This window comes from Nannobrachium achirus, assembly GCF_963921795.1.
Source record: "Nannobrachium achirus genome assembly, chromosome: 6".
Taxonomy (NCBI): Eukaryota; Metazoa; Chordata; class Actinopteri; order Myctophiformes; family Myctophidae; genus Nannobrachium; species Nannobrachium achirus.
Window position 1 is genome coordinate 34,711,468 of NC_137815.1, and position 21,010 is coordinate 34,732,477.

At 44.0% G+C, this 21,010-nt stretch overlaps 1 protein-coding gene across 2 annotated transcripts in view; it reads left to right on the forward strand.

The window, feature by feature from the left end:
* srgap3 (SLIT-ROBO Rho GTPase activating protein 3) overlaps positions 1-21,010 on the forward strand; it is a gene marked incomplete at both ends in the record, with an annotated part of 111,682 nt that overhangs the window by 19,940 nt on the left and 70,732 nt on the right. For both annotated transcript variants that reach the window (XM_080727508.1, XM_080727509.1), the window contains one exon: positions 2,467-2,662. In XM_080727508.1, coding sequence (XP_080583634.1) covers positions 2,467-2,662 — 196 coding nt within the window. The remainder of the gene's footprint in view (positions 1-2,466; positions 2,663-21,010) is intronic.

Here is a 21,010-nt window from a genome sequence, read left to right on the forward strand (position 1 = left end):
TTACCATTCACCCAACACACTTGGGTGTGGCTAACTCCAGCTGGGTCACCACCCACCATGACAACCACGCATACCAATGAACTGGTGGGTGTGGCCACATAAAAACATCATTTTAACTCTTTCTGTACACTTTTTTAGAAAATTTCTTCCTCCTAGTATAATCATAATAGTAGATAATCATGTTTTATAGAGGGGGAAATCATGGCACCTGCACTTAAAAATAAAAAAAATCATAGTGTGTTCAGTACCAGTGGTTCTCGATGTGGTGTCCAGGGAACCCCAGGGATCCTTGAGGGGGTTCCAGGGGGGACCCAGCTAAATGATTGATATTTAGGAACCAAATGGACTTTTATGGGTCTGTAAGTATAAGTGGGATGGTTCCGTTTGTTCACTCTCAGAGTTAAATAACACGGGTTGTACAGTGCAGATTGGAGATAAAATGGCTATCAAATGGGGTTCCTTCCTATCTGATTGTATTAAACAACATTGAACTCACCAACATTGCAGCTGTACGGAAAGCTTGGATCATCCTCTTTCTATCTGCAAAGTGTTTGTTTCATAAAAATCCACCATAGACATGTTATGAGCGTTCCTGGAGGAATGTGTGAGTGAAAACACATTATCAGTCTGGCTAATGCCAGGCTAGTTATGAGCTACTTTCTGTCAAATATTCCGTGCAGGGTTTTTCTAAATGTGGAGTTTGTAAGCGCTCATTTTCAATAACGCAACGGCGCAACCAACTGCATACCGTAGGTGGTACGCAAGACCGTTGAGTGATTTCCAACGTGTGCTTTCAAACTCCAACATCCATGTTGCTCAAAATCAGGGGGGGGGTCCCGACCCACAGGTTGAGAACCACTGCAGTGTAGTGACACGTCTGGTCCTATTCTAAGTTACTGTCGTAGGTACTGTAACTCCTCCAGCCGGGATCTGAAGCAGCAGTGTCAGATGTTCTGTTATGTTCACCAAATAGGGCATCCTTTGTTCTTGGGTAGAGTAGAGAGAGGCAGGATCCTGCTAATAATGACAATACAAAGCAGAATCAGGTTTCTGTCAGGGGTTTCCACTGCCAGAGACAGAGGACCTTCAGCCAGCTGTAGTGTCAGGTAGGGATGGGACGATATGAACATTTCATATCATGATTATTGTGACAAAAGAAATCGCGGTATTATCGCAATAATCAAATCCATTATCCTGGGACGGAACATTTGCCAAAAAAATTTGTCACGTCGCGTTGCGGCGCGTTGTGAGCTTGTAGATCGGCTATTTTTTGGCAAAGACATTTGATAGAGGGTTTAAGTGGTACCGGATATGCAGCTCAGCAAATAAAAGGCAAATTGATCCCAGTGCATGACAGAGGACGATATCACGATAAATTAAATCTCCACGATACGATTATCGTGAGTGTTTTTTATCACCATAAACGATAATATCGCTTATCGTCCCATCCCTAGTCAGGTTCCTTTTTCTCAAATACTGGGTTCGAGGTGGGTTACAAAATACCTATAAAATGGAACCACAAAAGTCAGGGTTAATTAACACTGAGGATTTTATTGTGTACTTATTTAATTCAGTTTGATTTGTAACATCTCATACAGTACGAGGACATAAACACACACAGATTACCTCATTCGTTGGCTCCGTAGTTTTGCCCTTCAAAAAATGAATCGCTGTTGAAAAGTTCTAAAGCTCATACGGTCCCTTTTACATAATGAGCAATGGCATGCTGCTAACACACAGTAAGCAAGGAAAACACTAATAAGTAAAATGCATAGCAATAGTAATCTAGGATCATAGGTAAACCAAGAACCTACAGTACCATCAGTTTAACAGTAGACTATAATAATCTGCACATTGAAACAGTGGTTCTCAAACTGTTTAGCTCGTGACCCAAAAGAGAAATGAGACTTTTGCTCTGTACCCAAGCTAGTGAAAACATGTATCACTTTTCAAGCTTCGCTTCGCAATTCACCCTTTGTCAAGTCCCGCCCGGTGTCCCGCCCTTCTTCGCACCCATTGGTTGCTGTGTCTTGGTGGGACAAAAGTCCTCTCTCTCCATCCACTACCATTGAAATACAGTTGCTTCTTATTGTTATTCTGTGTATTCAATTCTCATTTTAACTTGGTTTCAGTAAAAAGGAGCCTCTCAGGTGCAGTATGCGACTGGGCATGTTTTTAAATGTGTTTATTTCTCCAAAAATTATGATTTAGTAAATTCAACATAAAAAGGGCAGAACCAGGGCGGGACAAGGCAATTTGAGTTACAAATGTTCGCTTAAAAAAGATTTGCACACATTTTCACGACTTTTCAAAAATAGCAGATCTACAATCCGCGCTGTGAGCTTGTGTATCTGCTATTTTTCAATAGCTTAAGTATAAAATAATTAAGGCCCCTCCACCTTGGGCCCTATAATAACTCAGTCCCACTTTTCCCCCCCTTTTGTGACGCCCCTGTGTGATCAACAGAGATCCGTAACCAGCTGGTGGAGCAGTTCAAGTGCTTGGAGCAGCAGTCTGACTCTCGCATCCAGCTGCTGCAGGACCTGCAGGAGTTCTTCAGACGCAAGGCGGAGCTCCAGCTGGAGTACTCCCGCAGCCTGGAGAAACTGGCCGAGAGGTTCTCCAACAAGATCCGCAGCTCCAGGGAACACCACCAGTTCAGGTGAGTCGTCCTTCCCCGTCCCTGCAGGTGTGTCCTAGGGATGGGACGATATGAACATTTCATATCACGATTATTGTGACCAAAGAAATCGCGATTTACGATATTATCGCGATAATCAAAATATCCCAAACATCCATTATCATCCTGGGGCGGAACATTTTCCAAGAAATAGCAGATCTATAAGCTCACAACCGTGTCGCGTTGCGACGCGTTGTGAGCTTGTAGATCAGCTATTTTTTGGCAAAGACATTTGATAGAGAGTGGGAAAAAAAGACTGTATTAAGTACGTACTGTATATTATAAGTACCTTTTACCAGTAGAGGGTTTAAATGGTACCGGATATGCAACTCGGCAAATAAAAGGTGAATTGATTGCATGACGGAGGACAATTTCACGATAAATTAAAACTCCACAATACAATTATCGTGAGTGTTTTTTATCACGACAAACGATAATATCGCGTATAGTCCCATCTCTAGTGTGTTGTGCGTGAAGTGACAATTTAATGACTTTTAAGACCTTTTTAACACCAAAAGAAAGAAAGAAAGAAAGAAACGAAAAAAGAGGGGTTGTGAGCTTGTAAATCTGCTATTTTCACAATATTTATCTGTGGAACCGAGTCAAACAGAATGTATTGGCCACAACTCACTACAATTCCAAGTGCTTGTCCCCAGTTCAAACTTCAAATATGATTATTTTTGGGGGGTCACGGCCTGAAAAGGTTGAAAGGTTGAGAACTGGATGCAGCCAGGTTATGAACCTCTGGCTGATCCCCTCTGATTCACTCCCATGAAGGCTTGCCAAGCATAGATTTATATGCTGGACCCAACCCTCACTGCTAATCACCATGCCTTGTTTGATTACAGTGCAGCTCTATGCGGCAAAATACTCAACCATTATGTTTATGTAAGCTGTGTGTGTGTGTGTGTGTATGTGTGTGTGTGTGTGTGTGTGTGTGTGTGTGTGTGTGTGTGTGTGTGTGTGTGTGTGTGTGTGTGTGTGTGTGTGTGTGTGTGTGTGTGTGTGTGTGTGTGAAGTACTCTCAACATCTGTAGGACATTTTAAAGGTTGTCTGGTAATAATGAGAACGCACAGCTGAGCATGGACGGTGTGTCTCAGTTTTTTATTGTGTGTGTGTGTGTGTGTGTGTGTGTGTGTGTGTGTGTGTGTGTGTGTGTGTGTGTGTGTGTGTGTGTGTGTGTGTGTGTGTGTGTGTGTGTGTGTGTGTGTGTGTGTGTGTGTGTCTGATGCCAGATTTTTGGGGTCCTTTATCGATCCCGATTTTGGAGAGTCCTAGCCCGCTCTCTGATTACGGACGTTTTGACTGGTATTTTGTAAAGTTAATGTTTCTTAATTTGTCTAAACATTAAGAAAATAATGACCATGGTTTTTGATTTTTGAAAGAGCTTACAAACTGTGACAAATCGGCCACATAATTGCCGATACCGATGTCGTCAAAAACATCAAATGATGGCAGACATATCTGTCTGGCTGTAGAGTGTTCGTTGTATGTACAGTAGGACAGCTGTGCTGTATTTGTTGTCCTACAGTATGTATTGAAATCTTCTGGAGTTTGGTAGGGATTTGTATTGAGCTTAAAGTTAATATTAAGGTTTGTTCGTGTGTGTGTGTGTGTGTGCGCGCGTGTGCGTGTGTGTGTGCACGGTGTCCACTATGCTGAGGTCTTGTGGAGTAGGATGAGGATTGGACTGCAGGGGTAATTGAGAGCAGCTGTTCTAAAGGAGACACAGGCAGAAAGCTCCACCCAGGTCCCCAAGGCCTGTCCCAGAGTAGACCGTCTTACTGCTGCAGGCTCAGGACTGAGGGCCGAATGTGCAGTACAGTAGATCTTATATCTGGACAGACAGACAGACAGACAGACAGACAGACAGACAGACAGACAGACAGACAGACAGACAGACAGACATGCAGACAGATCCCCACAGCATTGAGTCGCGCTAAAGCGTGCACATTTTAACCGTTGGAGTTGACCTTGCATGCTGCGCGTGTTGTGGTCCACTGTGTACTACAGCAAGAAGTCATGTCCCTCACTGCAGGTCCTTGGATGCCCCCAACATGCACACCCAGACACACACACGCACGCACGCACACACACACACACACACACAGGCGCACCCACACCAGAGCTGATGTGCGAGTTAACAAAAAACTACTTACTGTATGACACTTGGATTGCCCACAATTTTTTGTTTTGTATTCATTTAAAAATGATTTAAAATAGTGAAAATAGCCGATCTACAAGCACACATGTGTGCTTGTAGATCAGCTATTTTCACTAGTTTTGTGCGACAGTCTTGTATGATGAAGCAGGGCTTTACTTTGCGGAAATTTAAACTTGGAGATACGAGATTTCTGCCCGAGACAGTGGATGACTTAATGTATGACACTTGGATTGCCCACACTTCTTTATGAGGCCTCGTGCTACCGGCTTCCTCTGGACTCCATGAACTCTTCACTAAATAGAAGACGGATTAAAGATGTCCCACCAATTATTTCGTTTGACTGTGGACTCGTTAAAGAGCTACACGCACATACAGTACAGTTTCTCTCTCTGCGCTCGGCATAATTACATTTTGTCTGCACAATTATTATTGATCCCCTGATCTTTTAGCTGTTTCTGTTTTTTTTTTTTACTTTAAACAAACCGGAGACAGCTCGACTCCTCCGATCGGACGTATCGTTGTTGTCGGGTGGAAACCTTGTTGTATGTCCAAAACCGTTGGTTTTGTAATCATCATTTTAAAAATGATTTAAAATAGTGAAAATAGCCGAGGCGTTGTGTGCTTGTAGATCGGCTATTTTCACTAGTTTTGTGTTTTGTATGATGAAGCAGGGCTTTACTTTGCGGAAATTTAAACTTGGAGATACAAGATTTCTTCCCGAGACAGTGGATCATGGATTACTTTTCTCAGTTGCCACGATTGATTTCAGTCATTTGGATTCCATTCCACAGAGGCCAGCATATCTTTCTCTTGGCTTTGTGACGTTAACACTGCTGCTCTGCACCATTCGACTGATAGTGTATGTAGCCTTACACTAAACTAATAATAGATTCGTTTTATTTTAAGATTGAACAGTATTTTAATTATTGGTCAAACTAGCAATAGAATACATGCTTCTAATCTGTACATAATTCAGAAGTCATGATCTGCCATAAAAACCCTAATGGTCACAGATATTTAATAACGTCTATTTTATTTTCTACAATATCCTATAGTGTGGGGATTTTGTGTACTATGGGACATAAAAGTGGGACAGCTGTGCTTTGTAGTAATGATTTAGTATCTGCAAAATCAGAAATGAATTGCTTGAATTTCTAGAATTACTTCTTGACTCTAAACAATGGCTTAGGCCACATTCTCATAATATAATTCGATTTAGTCGTGCGAATGGGAGGGGTGAAGTTGCCACATTCTTGCATATTTAATTGATACGGTTGCCCTCACACTGCACATTGTCATCCGAAACAAGGAGTCCATGTCTGTCCACGGGACATGTATCCAAGCTGCATAATGCCTCCTCCATCTCCCTGTGTTTAATAATTCTTCAAGTTCAACTCACAATGTAACCGCAGGACCCCCGCAAATATTTATCTGCGGTCGACGGTCGTAAGCGGGCGATCAAAAAATAAAACCATGCGGCGGCGGGAGGGACTCGCAAAATCTAACCAGACTGAGACAGCAAATAGGCCTACTTTAGCAAGATATGAATATCTACGAAGAGGACAACGTCAACGTGTCTCTCTCTTGTGTCTCCATTTGGACATGACTGCACAGAGAGCAAGAGAGAGAGAGTGCGCGCGCGAGCGCGAGAGACCCACACATCGGCCTATATTATATTATATGATATACAAGTGACTCCAGTGGCACTTTCCTTTCATCTAACTGTGAGCAACTCCTCACAAATAATACACTATGTGCGATCGAGGGAGCGGTGATCAGAAATGAAATCAGTGAGGGGAGGAGGCGGCCAGAATCGTCAGAAATCTAATGAGAGCAGACGGTCTGGAGGGGGATTTAACCTTTTATAAATAACTATGGATTTAACCCGCACATGGCTCTATATATTGCCTGTATTTGAGACGGATGGATTCACACCAACAGGGAAGCGTTTGCGGTAGCGCATCGAAACCACAGTTTTTTTGTGGATTTGCATTTGTTTCTTTTATTCGAAAAAGAATACGGATGCGTCTTCACACATGCCCAACCGTTGTGTATTTTCCAACAATACGTTATAGGATTCGTTTTAATCGTAATAAAATGTGCCTGTGTGAATGCCGCCTAAGATTCAGTTCAGATGCATATAGCATTATATGTATCAATGATGAATCAATTAATGCTATAGGGAAATGATCGATTCAATTATTAATCCATTGTTGGCTAATCCATTGTTGGCTTTTCACACTGTTTCACAAATTGCAGATTAGGACTCTGCCTGACAAAAGTGTTCTTTTTCTCTTTTTTTTCTTCTTTACTCCCTGTGCCATATTCATTCATGTGTGTGTGTGTGTGTGTGTGTGTGTGTGTGTGTGTGTGTGTGTGTGTGTGTGTGTGTGTGTGTGTGTGTGTGTGTGTGTGTGTGTGTGTGTGTGTGTGTGTGTGTGTGTGTGTGTAGCAGATCTACAACGGACCTAAGTGGTCCCTTGGCATTGCTTTGTGAAAAATTCAGAACGGAGCAGTAGAACAAAAATCAATTGGTCAGGGAAATCCTACACATTCTGCTGGGTCTTACAGTACATAATAAGCCCTTTAGCCTATTGTATTCTTAGCCCACACAGTGCTGCTAACACAGCTTTATTAGCAAGCTAAAACCCACTGTAATTCATGGCTACTGTACTGTGGTGGCTGTGAATTTACAGACAAGTGGTCTGTAAATTCACAGTAGTTTTTTTTTCCTGTCTGTATAGTACACACGCACGCACGCACGCGCACGCACGCACGCACGCACGCACGCACGCACGCACGCACGCACGCACGCACGCACGCACGCACGCACACACACACACACACACACACACACACACACACACACACACACACACACACACACACACACACACACACACTATTTGGCAGCTTTAGTGCCTGCCCTCCTTTTAGGCTAATTAAGATGAGCGGAAATATCTCAGGACTATTCCGACTACTACACAGTCTTGGAAGGAACACCAACACGCACGCACTCACGCACGCACATCAATACAACCCCACAGCACTCCGATTGCACCCAGGGTAAGGGAGGGGGAGAGTCTGGGAATATTAGTATGCAAGGAGGGATCCTTGCGACGCAATCACTTCCATCTGTCTTTCTTCCTTAACATCACAGCCAACCATGGTTCTTCTGTTCTTCTGGTATAAGTGGACACTATTAACACTTTAGACTATCTATTTAACTGCTTCTTCTACTTCCATGTAGTAGTTGTCTGTTGCCTCAGAGACTAAGCTAACTTAATTTTAATAATGACATGCTATTGAGCAGACGTTTCAGGGTTTATCACAGATAGGATTTATAATGTGCCCTATTAAATTTGAATGGATGGATATTATCTGTCCATCAAAAGGGAAAGGATTACTATGTAATCAAAAATAACAGGACCATTAGAGGGAAGAAACTCATGTAATATTGATAGGAAATATTATAACCTGTCTGGGAGAGATAAGGCAAAGCTTGCCGTGCACGGAAGAGTGTCCAGATTAGCTTCTGTGTTGTTCTTTGTGGCGTGACAGTGGTATAGGGAAAAGAGTGTGTCCTGATGTGCTGCCAGACCCAAATGAGAAATGTCATGTCTCCCCATGGGACGCAAACTACTGAAAATAGCAGATCTACAAGCTCACAACGTATCGGATATTCATTCGTAAATGAATATCCTTCTTTGTTGTACAGCAATGTCATGCAAAAGTAACCAAAAAAATAGAAATAATATTACACTCTCCACTAGCACCCCTCACGTTTGATTTAAATGAGCTATCATCACATACTAAAGCACATGGTATCAGCTTGGTGCATTGTGTGACAGTGAATTTGAGGAACCAGGTAGTTTGCACACTCACCAGCGAGTGATGTCCAAACCCCCTTGTGGGTCATGGAATTTGAGAACGTCCTAAATCCTCAAAATTGGTGTGGTTATCAGAATAGAAGAGATGGAGCACTGAGACACACCAAAATAACTTTGGTTCTAGAACCGGTTCCCTTCTAAAACATTTTGGTTCCGGTTCTGAACCAACTTTTAGTGTTCTGAACCAATTCATTTTCAGTGGAAAAAGCGAACTGAACCGGTTCAACCCCCTGTGGAAAGGGGGCCAGGGAGGCGTGTGCAGTGTTATGAGGCTGGTGAAGGCCTGAGTAGCCTATGCTATTCGCAGTTTTCGCACCTCGCTTCCAAAAGCCGCCAAAGCTGTGTGTGTCACACAGCGTGAATTAACGGGAATGACAGACCTGGCTGATGCATCCAGCCAGGTCTGTCAATCAATGGGTCGTTGTTTAACCTGCTAAGTAGCCTACTTACCGTAGGCGTCAGATGTTCTGTCTTACTCTGAAGCAGTCACAAGAGTTGGATAATGAAGAAGTCGTGAAAATAGCCGTTCTACAAGTTCGCGCCGCGTTGAGAGCTTGTAGATCGACTATTTTCACTACTTCATTATAATAAAGATTTTATTTATGGGATTATGTAGAAAGAATAAGAAAATGCAATTTTTACTGGAGTCGTGGCCCATCAAAATTGGTCCGTGACCCAGAGATGGGTCCTGACCGACCCAGTGTTTGGGAACCAGTGCTATAGGCCTCTGTTCGCTTAAACACGGCCAAAAGGCTCAATTTATTACAGTGTGAAAATACTGGCCTGCCAGAGATGTGGCCGGCACACAGGCATAATTACCTACCCTCTGCTCCCAATTCCTGTGAAAATGAGGACGGCAGCTGCCTTTTGTGTGTGTGTGTGTGTGTGTGTGTGTGTGTGTGTGTGTGTGTGTGTGTGTGTGTGTGTGTGTGTGTGTGTGTGTGTGTGTGTGTGTGTGTGTGTGTGTGTGTGACACTATGGGGCTCGAATCGTGACACGGGGACGTTGGTGCGTGCGCGTGCACGCATTCGATTTTATCTGTGTTGTACTGAACGCATGGACTTCTCCTGTAGTTTTTCAATGGCATTTAATAGCTTACACGTAGGCGTCGCTGGCACGCGTAGCTGTGTGTCTTCATTTAAGTGGCCAGGCGGGGTACACGGGGACGCGTTTAATTAGGCGTTTGTGGCGAACGCATGTGTTAACGCACGCATACATCTTTTGGTCATGTGGCCATCATGCGTGAGACGACACGGTCAAATGCAGCGCCGCCATGAACTGTACGCGTGATTGACTTGTTGCTCTGCTCTGGGACGCACGTGTGAGCTGTGTGCCACCCATTTGATTCTCAGCGCTAAACCTGCGTGTGTGTGTGTAGACGTGTATATCAAATAAAACATCCATCCAGAGTCTGGATTCCAGACGTTCATGCGAGCATGCGTTGGTCTGTCACTGTGGGCTGCATGCTCTCTGTGCTCCTTAGGGCTGGCGTAGCAAATTTGCTTTATATAGGCCTATTTGAATTGAGATAAAATACAGACCCTCAAGGACCACCGCGGTGGTCCTTTGGTGAGTTGGTGGTCCTGGTGGTCCTGACTGATTGAGACTATACATATTTCGTTAATTTATTTATATTTATTTATTTAACTGTTTTTGTTTTGTTTGGTGTTCCTAAGTTGAGCCCTTCGGAATGGCTACCTTCTGGTTATGTTGTCAGTTAAATTGCTTTATTTATTATTAGTTTAGTTCTGTTCAGTTATGTTGTGTTTAGACCTTTATTTCGTTATTTGTTTGTTTTGTTTAGTTATTAATTTCAGCTCTGAGCAGCGGCCTTTTCTTCGTCACAATTTATAAGATCGGTGAGTAGGCCTACAGCCTCCTAGCCTTTAACTGTTAGCAATATATACCCAATGGCCAACGTAGAATGTAGTCATCTTGGTCTCTTGTGATCTTATCATTTATTTATAAATGTATTTTATTTAATTTCAGCTGCTTGCTGTCTGATTGGATTATTCGCTGGAGCGAGCGCCCTGCGGCGGTGCGGCCTCCCAGCGCGGCCTTGCGCCCAGCGCTGGATTTTTGGGACTCTCCAGAGAGAGAGAGAGAGAGAGAGAGAGAGAGAGAGAGAGAGAGAGAGAGAGAGAGAGAGAGAGAGAGAGAGATCGTTTTGCTCGCTGTGTATGAAAGGCTCTCTCTCTCTCTCTCTCTCTCTCTCTCTCTCTCTCTCTCTCTCTCTCTCTCTCTCTCTCTCTCTCTGTGTGTGTTTCAAATGGATGATACGCACGGAGCGAGGAGCGGAGAGAGATAGAAAGGGAGAGAGAGGAGAGAGGAGGGGGGGGGGGGGTGTAGACAGACAGATACGTGGTTCTCCTCCTGTCTCGCCGCTGTTTTAATTATTAGCTTCCAATACTACATTATAGGCCTCTTAATGTAAGGCTACTGCAGCCATGTATTTCATGAGGAGAGCTGGAGAATGGAGAAAGATCAGGGCATTATTACGCAGCGGTCCAGCGGACAGATCACTAGTAGGCTAATATTGCTGTTAAATAGTGTGTTATTTGTCTAATTTGTTAAATTGTCATGATGAGGCAATGCCCAGTGCTCCAATCCACAGTAAAACGAAACAGCTGCGAGCCTGTGACCACTTGTCGCGCTCGTTACACCTCCGTGGTTGCCCTGCGCTAAAAAAGTTGAGATTTCATTCATAGATTCCTCACGCATAACTGCCAAGTATAGGGAATTTAAACATCCCACGAACAAGCTGTGGGTTTGTTTCTTTCTCTCTGTCGTTCTTAATCTTGTTCGCTTTCGCTCTCTTTTTCTCACTTGATCAGGCTATCTCTCTCTCTCTCTCTCTCTCTCTCTCTCTCTCTCTCTCTCTCTCTCTCTCTCTCTCTCTCTCTGCTGTGACATCAAATGAATATGGTCCACCAATTAAGGATCAAAGCAAAGGCAATTGTGGTGATCGAGGATTTCGGTGTCTGGAGGTTTATGAGTGGAGTTTTTTTTTTTGTGGGGGGGGATTCGACAAGAGATGACTATTTTCTGAGGAGTTGCTCACAGAGTCAGATAAAAGGAAAGTGCCACTGGAGTGAGGAGAAATATTGTATGTATCCTATAGGCTATGCCTAAAATAGAATATTGCAGGCCAAATCGTGGCAAATGGAGACGTTTTACGCGCAGCGAAAGCCTGGGCTGCGAGGAGAGATTGATAGAGCAGAGAGGGAGGGCGAGAGGAGAGACAGCCAGGTTAAGATAGAGAGAGACGTTGAATATACATTAATATCTTGCTAAACTAAGTATAGGCTCTATATAATTTGTCTGGTTTATTGCAGGGTTTAACGCCGCTGGTTTTATTTTTTGATCGCCCGTTTCCGACCGCGATAAGCGCCGCAATTTTGCTGGGGTGCACTGTTGATTTGTATACATTTGAAAACTTGAATTGGGACCAACATTGTGCATCAGTAGGCCTATACCGTTGTTATACCTACATTTTTATGTTAATAATCATTCATAATTCCATTGTTTTTTTGTTTTACCTAAATCTCATGTCTATACTTTGAAAGAAATATGCCAGTTCAGCTGTGAAAGATCACATCTTAAGCCTGGACTTTGTTTAATTTGGTTTCTAATTTAGTGCGTAGACAAAACGATATAAGATAATACAATGTATAAAAAGCATATAAGTAAAGTGTCCCTCTGGGATGAAAGCTGCTGTTGGATGTTTTCTGTCTGGCATCATAACTTAGTTTCGAATACCGTTATGTGGTAGATGTGCGCACAGTGTGTGTTGGGTCACAGGGGACGGGGACGGTGGGAGAGAATTAGAAATTAGTAAAACAGACATTCATTGAGAATTTGAGAAAAGGCCTTCTGAATGTTGATGGGTTTTTGGAGAGCTGTCCAAGAGCCCCAAATTACGCATGAACGAGAAGTAAGCTGCGTTTCAGAGAGAGAGAGAGAGAGAGAGAGAGAGAGAGAGAGAGAGAGAGAGAGAGAGAGAGAGAGAGAGAGAGAGAGAGGCCGCCGCTGCAACCCATTTTGTGCCCGACTGCGCGCTTTTTCAATGCACCACCCACATATCAAATGAATTAAACAGAGCAGGCATCACAACCATTGATCTGGCATCACGCATGCTTGCTTGCATGCATGCATGCATGCCGTGATTATTTTTAGGCGGCGAAAATATGAGTTATTATGATGATCATGATTCTTTTTTCTTTTTCTCTCATTTTTTGGTGCACTTTGGCACAACCATTGCTCTACACAGAATGGAAACGACAGTTACCAGACTACCAGTAACTACTCATCGACAGAGGGAGAGGTTCATAGAAAGAAACAAATGACAGAAAGAGAGAGAGGGAGAGAGCGGCGATCGATCCACTCAGAGTTCATTTAGGCCTACGTGTATATTCGTTTTTCCAGAGGGGCGATTTGGTTGCAGCAATATGCCTACATAACTTAGCGCAAATGTGTGCATGTGCGTGTGTGTGCGTGCGTGTGTGTGTGTGTGTGTCAGTGTGTGCGTGTGTGTCCAGAAACGTTTTGGAAAAGCCACCTTAATTGTCTTCTTGGCTTGCGATCATAAATAGCCTACGAATAACGAAACCACAGCAAAATATCCTTCATCAGATAAATTAAGGGGACTGGAGTAAAGGGATATAAGAAATTGTCCATTTTAGAAGTAGGCCTATTTAAGCCTTTTTAAGCACTTGTATATGGAGCGATTGGAGCCTATTAGGCTATCTTATAGGCCCATGGGCCGCCAGGCGCACACATATGGATTGTTTATGTGATGATGATAATGATATAGGAATAGGACTAATGCAACAGCGCGACAATAGGTGCATTTCATTGACCAATCTGATCTAAATAAAGACAGACAGATAGACAGACAGACAGACAGACAGACAGACAGACAGACAGACAGACAGACAGACAGACAGACAGCGTCGTGCACAACTGTGCGACTTGTCAGTAGCTATATATTCCATGTCCATCAGTTTTGGGCCGACGATAGGCTATCATTTGATAACAAGACAGACCCCAGCCAAACTGCGAAAAATTGCCGATCTACAAGCTCACAACGAGGTGTGTCTACAGACTACACAACATGCATGCTTGCGAGTTTGCAGATCTGGTGAGCTACCCCAAGGCATACTATAAAGCTTTGATTAGATTAGATTAAATAAGCCATGTCACAGTGACCCATTGTAATTTGGCAACTTTTTTGATCCTATTGTTAAATCAAGTAGGCGTATAGACTATATTTATTGCTCCTAATAATTAACAAATTAAGCCAGCAATATAGCCTACATTACAGCTACGTGATTTCATCTGTTCTGTAGGATATTATTCAATCATTAATGCGGGGAATGGCGCGTCGTTGCTGTCCGTGGCTCCCCGGGGCTCCGGTGGGCCTGGCAGGCTGGCCCAGGTGCCCACTGAACGGCGGGGTGACAGGCGGTGGTCCGCGGGGCCGGGGGACCACTGGATGAAGCTCCGATGCTGCCTGGGTGTTGGCGCCGCCTCGGTGGACGCACAAAGCCTTATTTCTCGGTCAATTCTCAAGGGATTTTTCTAATTTTAAGTACTGTATATCTGTGAAGTGTCTGAATACAGTGTATATAGGCCTAAATGCTTTAATTGTCCCTCCATCAAACCATCAAGCTTGAAGTACAGGAATAATACTAGGCCGTTACAAGATTGCGTTGAGAGAGAGAGAGAGAGAGAGAGAGAGAGAGAGAGAGAGAAAGAGAGGGAGAGAGAGAGAAAGAAAGAAAGAAAGAAAGAAAGAAAGAAAGAAAGAGAGAAAGAGAGATGGGGGGAGATGCACATAAACTCATTCCTTTTTTTTCTTCTTCTTCTTCCACCCCTATGAACTGCCGCTCTACGCACAGCTGAATCGTTCGCTTATAGAAGCAGCGGCCGCGCATTGCTTTTGCAAAAATAGAAGGGCTTTTTTTTTCCAGTCAGTGCCATCCTTTTTTTTTTTTACATGACGGGTCACGCGTACCATAGTGGAACCATAGTGGACATTTACATGACGTGTCCACGCGTACCAATGCAGGGCAATCGTGTGCGCCGGAGTGCCACTGGAGCAGAACTAACGCATGCACACACGCATGCATATCTAAACAAAAACCATGCTGCACAAGATGCGTAGCAACGTTCAGAAGGCATTAAAAAAGCTTCATAGTGTGCGTGCGTGCGTGCGTGCGTGCGTGCGTGCGTGCGTGCGTGCGTGCGTGCGTGTGTGCGTGCGTGCGTGCGTGCGTGCGTGCGTGTGTGTCTCTCTCTCCTGGAGGAGCCTTTGACCCACAGTATTGAGTCATAGTGATTGCAGACTTTCACAAAGGGGTTTAATTTCCTTGCATTCCTCCGTTATTTATTTGATAACGTTGAGTGTATTTGCTTTGCTCGCACAAATCCAGCGTTTGATTGACAACGGACAGCTTTGAATATGGAAATAAATGCTCCATAGTTAGTTTTGGGGTTAAAGGGGTTATAGTGGCCCAAGCGATTCAAATAGTACAGGATCTTTTGAGTTGTAAGATTCATATAGCTAGCTCGCTGCACGCCCTTTGCATGTTGTCAGTCTGTGTTGTGTCTTGCACAATGTGCAACAAATAACCAGCGCTGTTCCCAAACAAACAGCTGGCTTGATTCAAATCATCAAAGAGAAAAGACATTTTACTTGGAGATGAGTGTTTTTATCAGTGATTATTATTTTGGTGCAGGACAGATATAGCCTGGTTCCAGACGAATCTGCCATTGCAAAAGAAATTGAGATATTTTTCAGCCGGGCCAGGTTAGGGCAGATACACAACATGTGAGGAGGGAGAGCCTGGTTGGGTTTAGGGATGTGATTAGGAATCTCCAACCACAAGGGATTTGCTGAGGCAGGAGGTACTTGTTCCCTGGGTCTTTCTTATTCACAAACAGCAGTTACAGTATATAACAATACCAAGGAGCTCTCACAGAAAGACTCGAGCAGAAATGCTACAGAACAGAGACCGTAGAAATAGACCGTCTCACAAGAGAGAGAGAGAGGGAGAGAGAGAGAGAGAGAGAGAGAGAGAGAGAAGAATATGGTCCACTTAAGGGTTTCTATTGTTGGAACAAAACTAATAATGGCTATTTTATGGGTCAGGTTCATTGGTGTGAGGCGCGCAAGGGACGGGTGGTAAATTGATGATTTCCCGTGGCGCTGCAGTACGTTTCTCTTTGCCTGCGTTGCGTTTGATATTTTGGGGACTCGTCGTGCACCAATGTGGGAGGAGGTGAGCAGCAGCAGAGGGCCTGGCATTAGTCTAATCAGCAGTGAGTGCACTGCAGTCTTGGAGTCGACAAGGATGGCCATTAGCGCCATCCGCCCAGCAGCTCGGGCAAGTTATATGCCTGGTTTATACTTGGTGCTGAAATTGAAAACTTGGTGTGATCTTATAATCTGGATCTTATAATGAATGTATTTACATTCATAAAATTTGGTGGAGGTGCACCCACAGGAAAAAAAAAAAATCTTAAACCACATGTGTTAAATGCTGTTAAGCCGCTAAATGCTTGTATCCAATGGACGGATTTGTTGTGCATTCATGACACGCAGAGAATATTTAAGGCGCATCTCTGGGTTTCTCCATCTCACTGATTGCGATTGGTCAACTACAGGTTATCACTCATGCCAGTTTACCGTTTGACTCGTTGATGGACATATTTGAACTATTTCTTACACTAAGAACAGCTTGTCAAAGGACCATTGCCAGGTGTATTAGCTGTATGTGTTAATTCCTCCCAAGAGCATTCTACATCATCTGCTCTTGGTGACCTGTTTAAGTTTGCTGTAAATTGGATGTTGATGACTATGCACCTCCCGCACAAGGTCATCAGTTTTACCTTTGGGAGAAATTACAGTTCTGAGGCTTTTCTTTTATCACTGTGGAAATTACCAGTAGCCGTTGCACTAATGAAAACCGATCATTCGATTGGCCTGGCTGCGGGCAGGTACTCCGCCCTTCTCCGATCCTAAAAATATCAAGTCTGTGCCCATACCCTAGGTGGGGTTGGCGAAAGAGCCTTTCTGTGTGGAGTTTGCATGTTCTCCCCGTGTCGCCAAGGTTAGGTACCCTCACAAAAAACATGCATTAATCCTTGTCTCTATACTGCCTCCCCTTGGTCAGCCGGGGCATCTGATGAAGGGGAAAGGAACTGGTTGGAATAACGTGTTCCTTCCACGCACTACGTCCTACCAGGGAAACGTCCCCCTGTCAGGTGATAAGAAGCGGCCTGCTCACTCCTCATGCATTGAAGGAAGCATGATCTCAGTTCGGGGCTCTTCCAGGTTGGCAGGGGGAGAGTAGCGCCCAGGAGTATTAGGCAATTGAACCGTGTGAAAAATGGGTTACAAAATCATGGGATAAAAAAAAAGAAAGGAAAAAAAAAGTCTATTGCCAGTCTGGCCAAATCATTACCTTGTTCAATGATTCCAAAACATAGGGCCCTCAGATTTGAAATATCCTGCTATAGCGACGCCCAGAGAGTGCACTGCCTCTTTACAGATGCAGACTCAAATGGCTTTAACCATACTTGGCATATGAGGTGCTATAGTAAAGGAAAGGGTCACTAAAAACAGAAGGTTTCATCCTGCAATTTGCCTGTTATATCAGTGGTTCTTAACCTTTTGGTGGGGCAGCGACCCCAACAAAATAATTTGTACTGTACCTCATTGTAGTTCAGGCATTACATTTAGTTTGACTCTAAGATCTACAAGCTCACATAATCCTGTGGGGACCCTCCTGGGGGTCCCTGACCCACAGCTTGATAACCACTGTACTTAGATTATAAGATAGCTTGGTCTTGAATGCAAAGTTGACATTTTGGCCTGATGCTGTTGCTGGAGCCAAGGCCACAGGGTCACTCAAATGTTTTTTTTTTTGGGTTCATCCTCTGGTGGGCATGATGAATGCACTCAACAAGCATCACCTTTTAGATCTGGAGATATCTTATGGTCAGCTGGACATTTTGGCCTAAGGGTGTCGCTAGAGAAATGTCCATGGAGTCTGTTCCATCCTCTGCCGAGCATGACTGTGCACAGTAAATTCCATCTAGTTACAGTAACATTACATCTAGTAAACATTATAAAATCTCTGCTTTGATTTGCGTGTTCTATTGGGTCGACACTCACACAATGGAATATTCATTTTTTGTTTTTTAAGAATATTTTGGGGCTTTTTCTGCCTTTATCGATATATACAGTAGGCCGACAGGAAACGGGGAGAGGGACGGCGGGTGACACACAGCAAAGGTCGCCAGGATCGGGACTCGAACCTGCGACGCTGAAAGGGCTGGATTACCAGCCTGTAGGTGCCTGGACTGCTACCCTGTGGCTTTTTGCCAATTGAATATTCATTTTAATCATTCTGTTATTAGGACAGACTTCTGGACTGAACTGTGATATTTAATTGCAGTAATTTATTTCTCTGCGGTTTTGAAATTACCAGCACATTTTTCAAAGGCACGGACGGGCCTCGCTTATTAGACAGACAGAGTACGTGTCAGGACAGGTTTTTCCAGTGAAACATTGATCAAAAGGGCTCACTCACTCTACATCCTATACCCTCCATCCAAATAATGAACACGCATGCCATACACTTAAGAACCACAATGTGCCTTCATTGTGTGTCTGTCAGCTGTGCCGATGTGAGACTGAACTACCATGGTGCATAATCGTGCAGAGGGGCTGAGTTAAGTGGGGGAATAATGGGGGCTGCGCTCTGGAGCAGCCAGATATCAGCTTCATTAGCTGTGATTAGCATTACGGAAGCTCTGTGAAGGAAGACTCTTTGATGTTTGGCTACACACTGCTCATCCCCCACCCCTTTCTGTGCTCAACGATGAAACCCTATCCCACCGTAATCTCCCTCTTCCTCTCCCTCTCCCTCTCTGTCACTCAAATCCTCCTCTTCTCCACAGTCTGATGATTGATCAGTGTTGAGATATATAGGATCCAGACTAAGAAGGCTACAGTGTTCTGATTGGATTGTGTGTGTGTGCGGCTGTGCGCGCGTGTGTGCGCGCGTGTGTGTGTGTGTTTAGGCCACATTTTGGCTTTTAGGACATGTTTTGGACTTGAAATCAGTTGCCTGGGGACACATATCTATTATCTGATGTGGGACAAAATTGGTGCCCCAAATAAGATTTTACAGCAAAACACACACACACGCACGCACGCACGCACGCACGCACGCACGCACGCACACACACATACACACCATCGTGTCCGATGATGAGAATCTTCTCCTGTTTGTGAGTCCTCTGGTGGCTGAATAGAATAGGCTGAATAGATCTACAAGCAAGCTTGTAGATCTGCTATTTTTTTTATATCTTGAAAATTTGGTCAAGTCTTTGTGAGCTTGTATATCTGCTATTTTTCAATAGCTAAAGTATAAAATAATTAAGGCCTCTCCACCTAGGGCCCTAGTAACTCAGTCTCACTTTCCCCCCCTTGTGACGCCCTGCTGAGGGGAACAGGGTGTTGTGTGTGCTGACTTTCCCTATACTCCACTCCCTGTACGGAGTGAGAATGCCAGATGTTGCGACAGGACACAAGTTCCTACAGTGAAGAGAGGTTGATAATCCGGCCCAGTGTGGTCTTCGGTTTGTCTTTGAACCGCTTCTTCTGCCCACCAGCACTGCATTGACCATGGTGTGAACTTGAAGCTGGTTGCATTGCGTTTTTTCGTTGCGTTTTGGAAATCCAAAATTCTCGAAAGCATTTTTCAGGCCAAGGAGAGAGAGAGAAGAGAGAGAGCAAAGGACCCAGTGGCGATAGTTGCAAAAATCGGTACAAAATCAACCCTGGTCCAAAAATAAATACAAAACGGGTGGCAGTGTGTAAACGTGATTGACATAACGTGATGGAGATCTTTTTATTTACGCGCTCCGAAATTCACTCCGATATTCGGCCCGAAAAACGCAGCAGTGTGCAACGACCTTGACTGGCCGTAGAGGACTTTGCGCGGTCTATGGCTGGGCATACAGATGAGCCACCCGAGTTGATCAGGATCGACTCTACACTGCAGCTGCCTGCCCGTTCCAGCACCTCTGTGTGTGTGTGTGGCACTCTGTCCTTCCAAGTGATGGCGAGAATCTTCCAGGAAACATCTGGCATGGAAGGCCTCCAGGCTTCTGAGCTGGTGGCTGTAGAACTTTAGCCAAAAATAGCAGATCCACAAGCTCACAACGCGTTGAGCTTTCGTGTAGAGGGGAAAAAGAGCAGACTAAGTACAGAGTAAAAGGTCAAGTTTATTAAGTATTGACAGTTCAAGTGGTTAAATATCAGAAAACACAAATTGACATGAATCCAAAATACACTGATGATTGTCTGTCAAACGATGAAACTATATGGAATCTATGAAAGGGTTGTTGTGGGGCCCCCTGCTTCATCTCTCTCTCAACTAAGGGGTCCTCTGCCAGAAAACGTTGAAGACCCCTGCTGTAGAATAGATGGTCCATGCCTCACATCCATACAGCAGCATGGAGAATGCATACTGCTTTTTACACAAGCACTCTGGTGTGAAGATTGATGTTGCTGTTCAGAGAAACCCTTCTCTGCAGTGTATCTGCTGTGGATAATAAGCAGCATTGTAGCGCTGCCTCTTCACCAATTAAATCTAAAGCCTTTCATTCTGTTGACTGTTGTTGAATGAGCTGTCACTTGTCAGCATTAAGTCTCTGCTTGCAGAAGGTTTGAAATGTATCTGACGGGTAAATATGTAAAGGGTCAGACTCAGACTTGAGGATGAATGCAAATATAATGGGATTCCACCGTGATTCATTTTAGTTTTGAGTTTATTATTCTTACTGTATGTAAAATTACATCACTAATATGTAATGACCACTAGTACAGTATACTGTAAAACACGCACGCACGCACGCACGCACGCACGCACGCACACACACACACACACACACACACACACACACACACACACACACACACACACACACATACACATACACATACACATACACACACACACACACACACATATATATATATATAATTCTGTACACACACCCACCACAAGGGGATCAAATTAAAGTATGACAGTGATAAACTGAATACAGTCGATATGATGGGCTCTGAAAGACATTTCCACTTTTCCCATATCGTTAGCCTCATAGCATAATTGCTTAAGTAATTTTCTGACTGCTCCTCTAACACTGCTGCTTCATTGTGCCTTATTGCCTACAGTATGTCCTCAGCCTATCAGAAT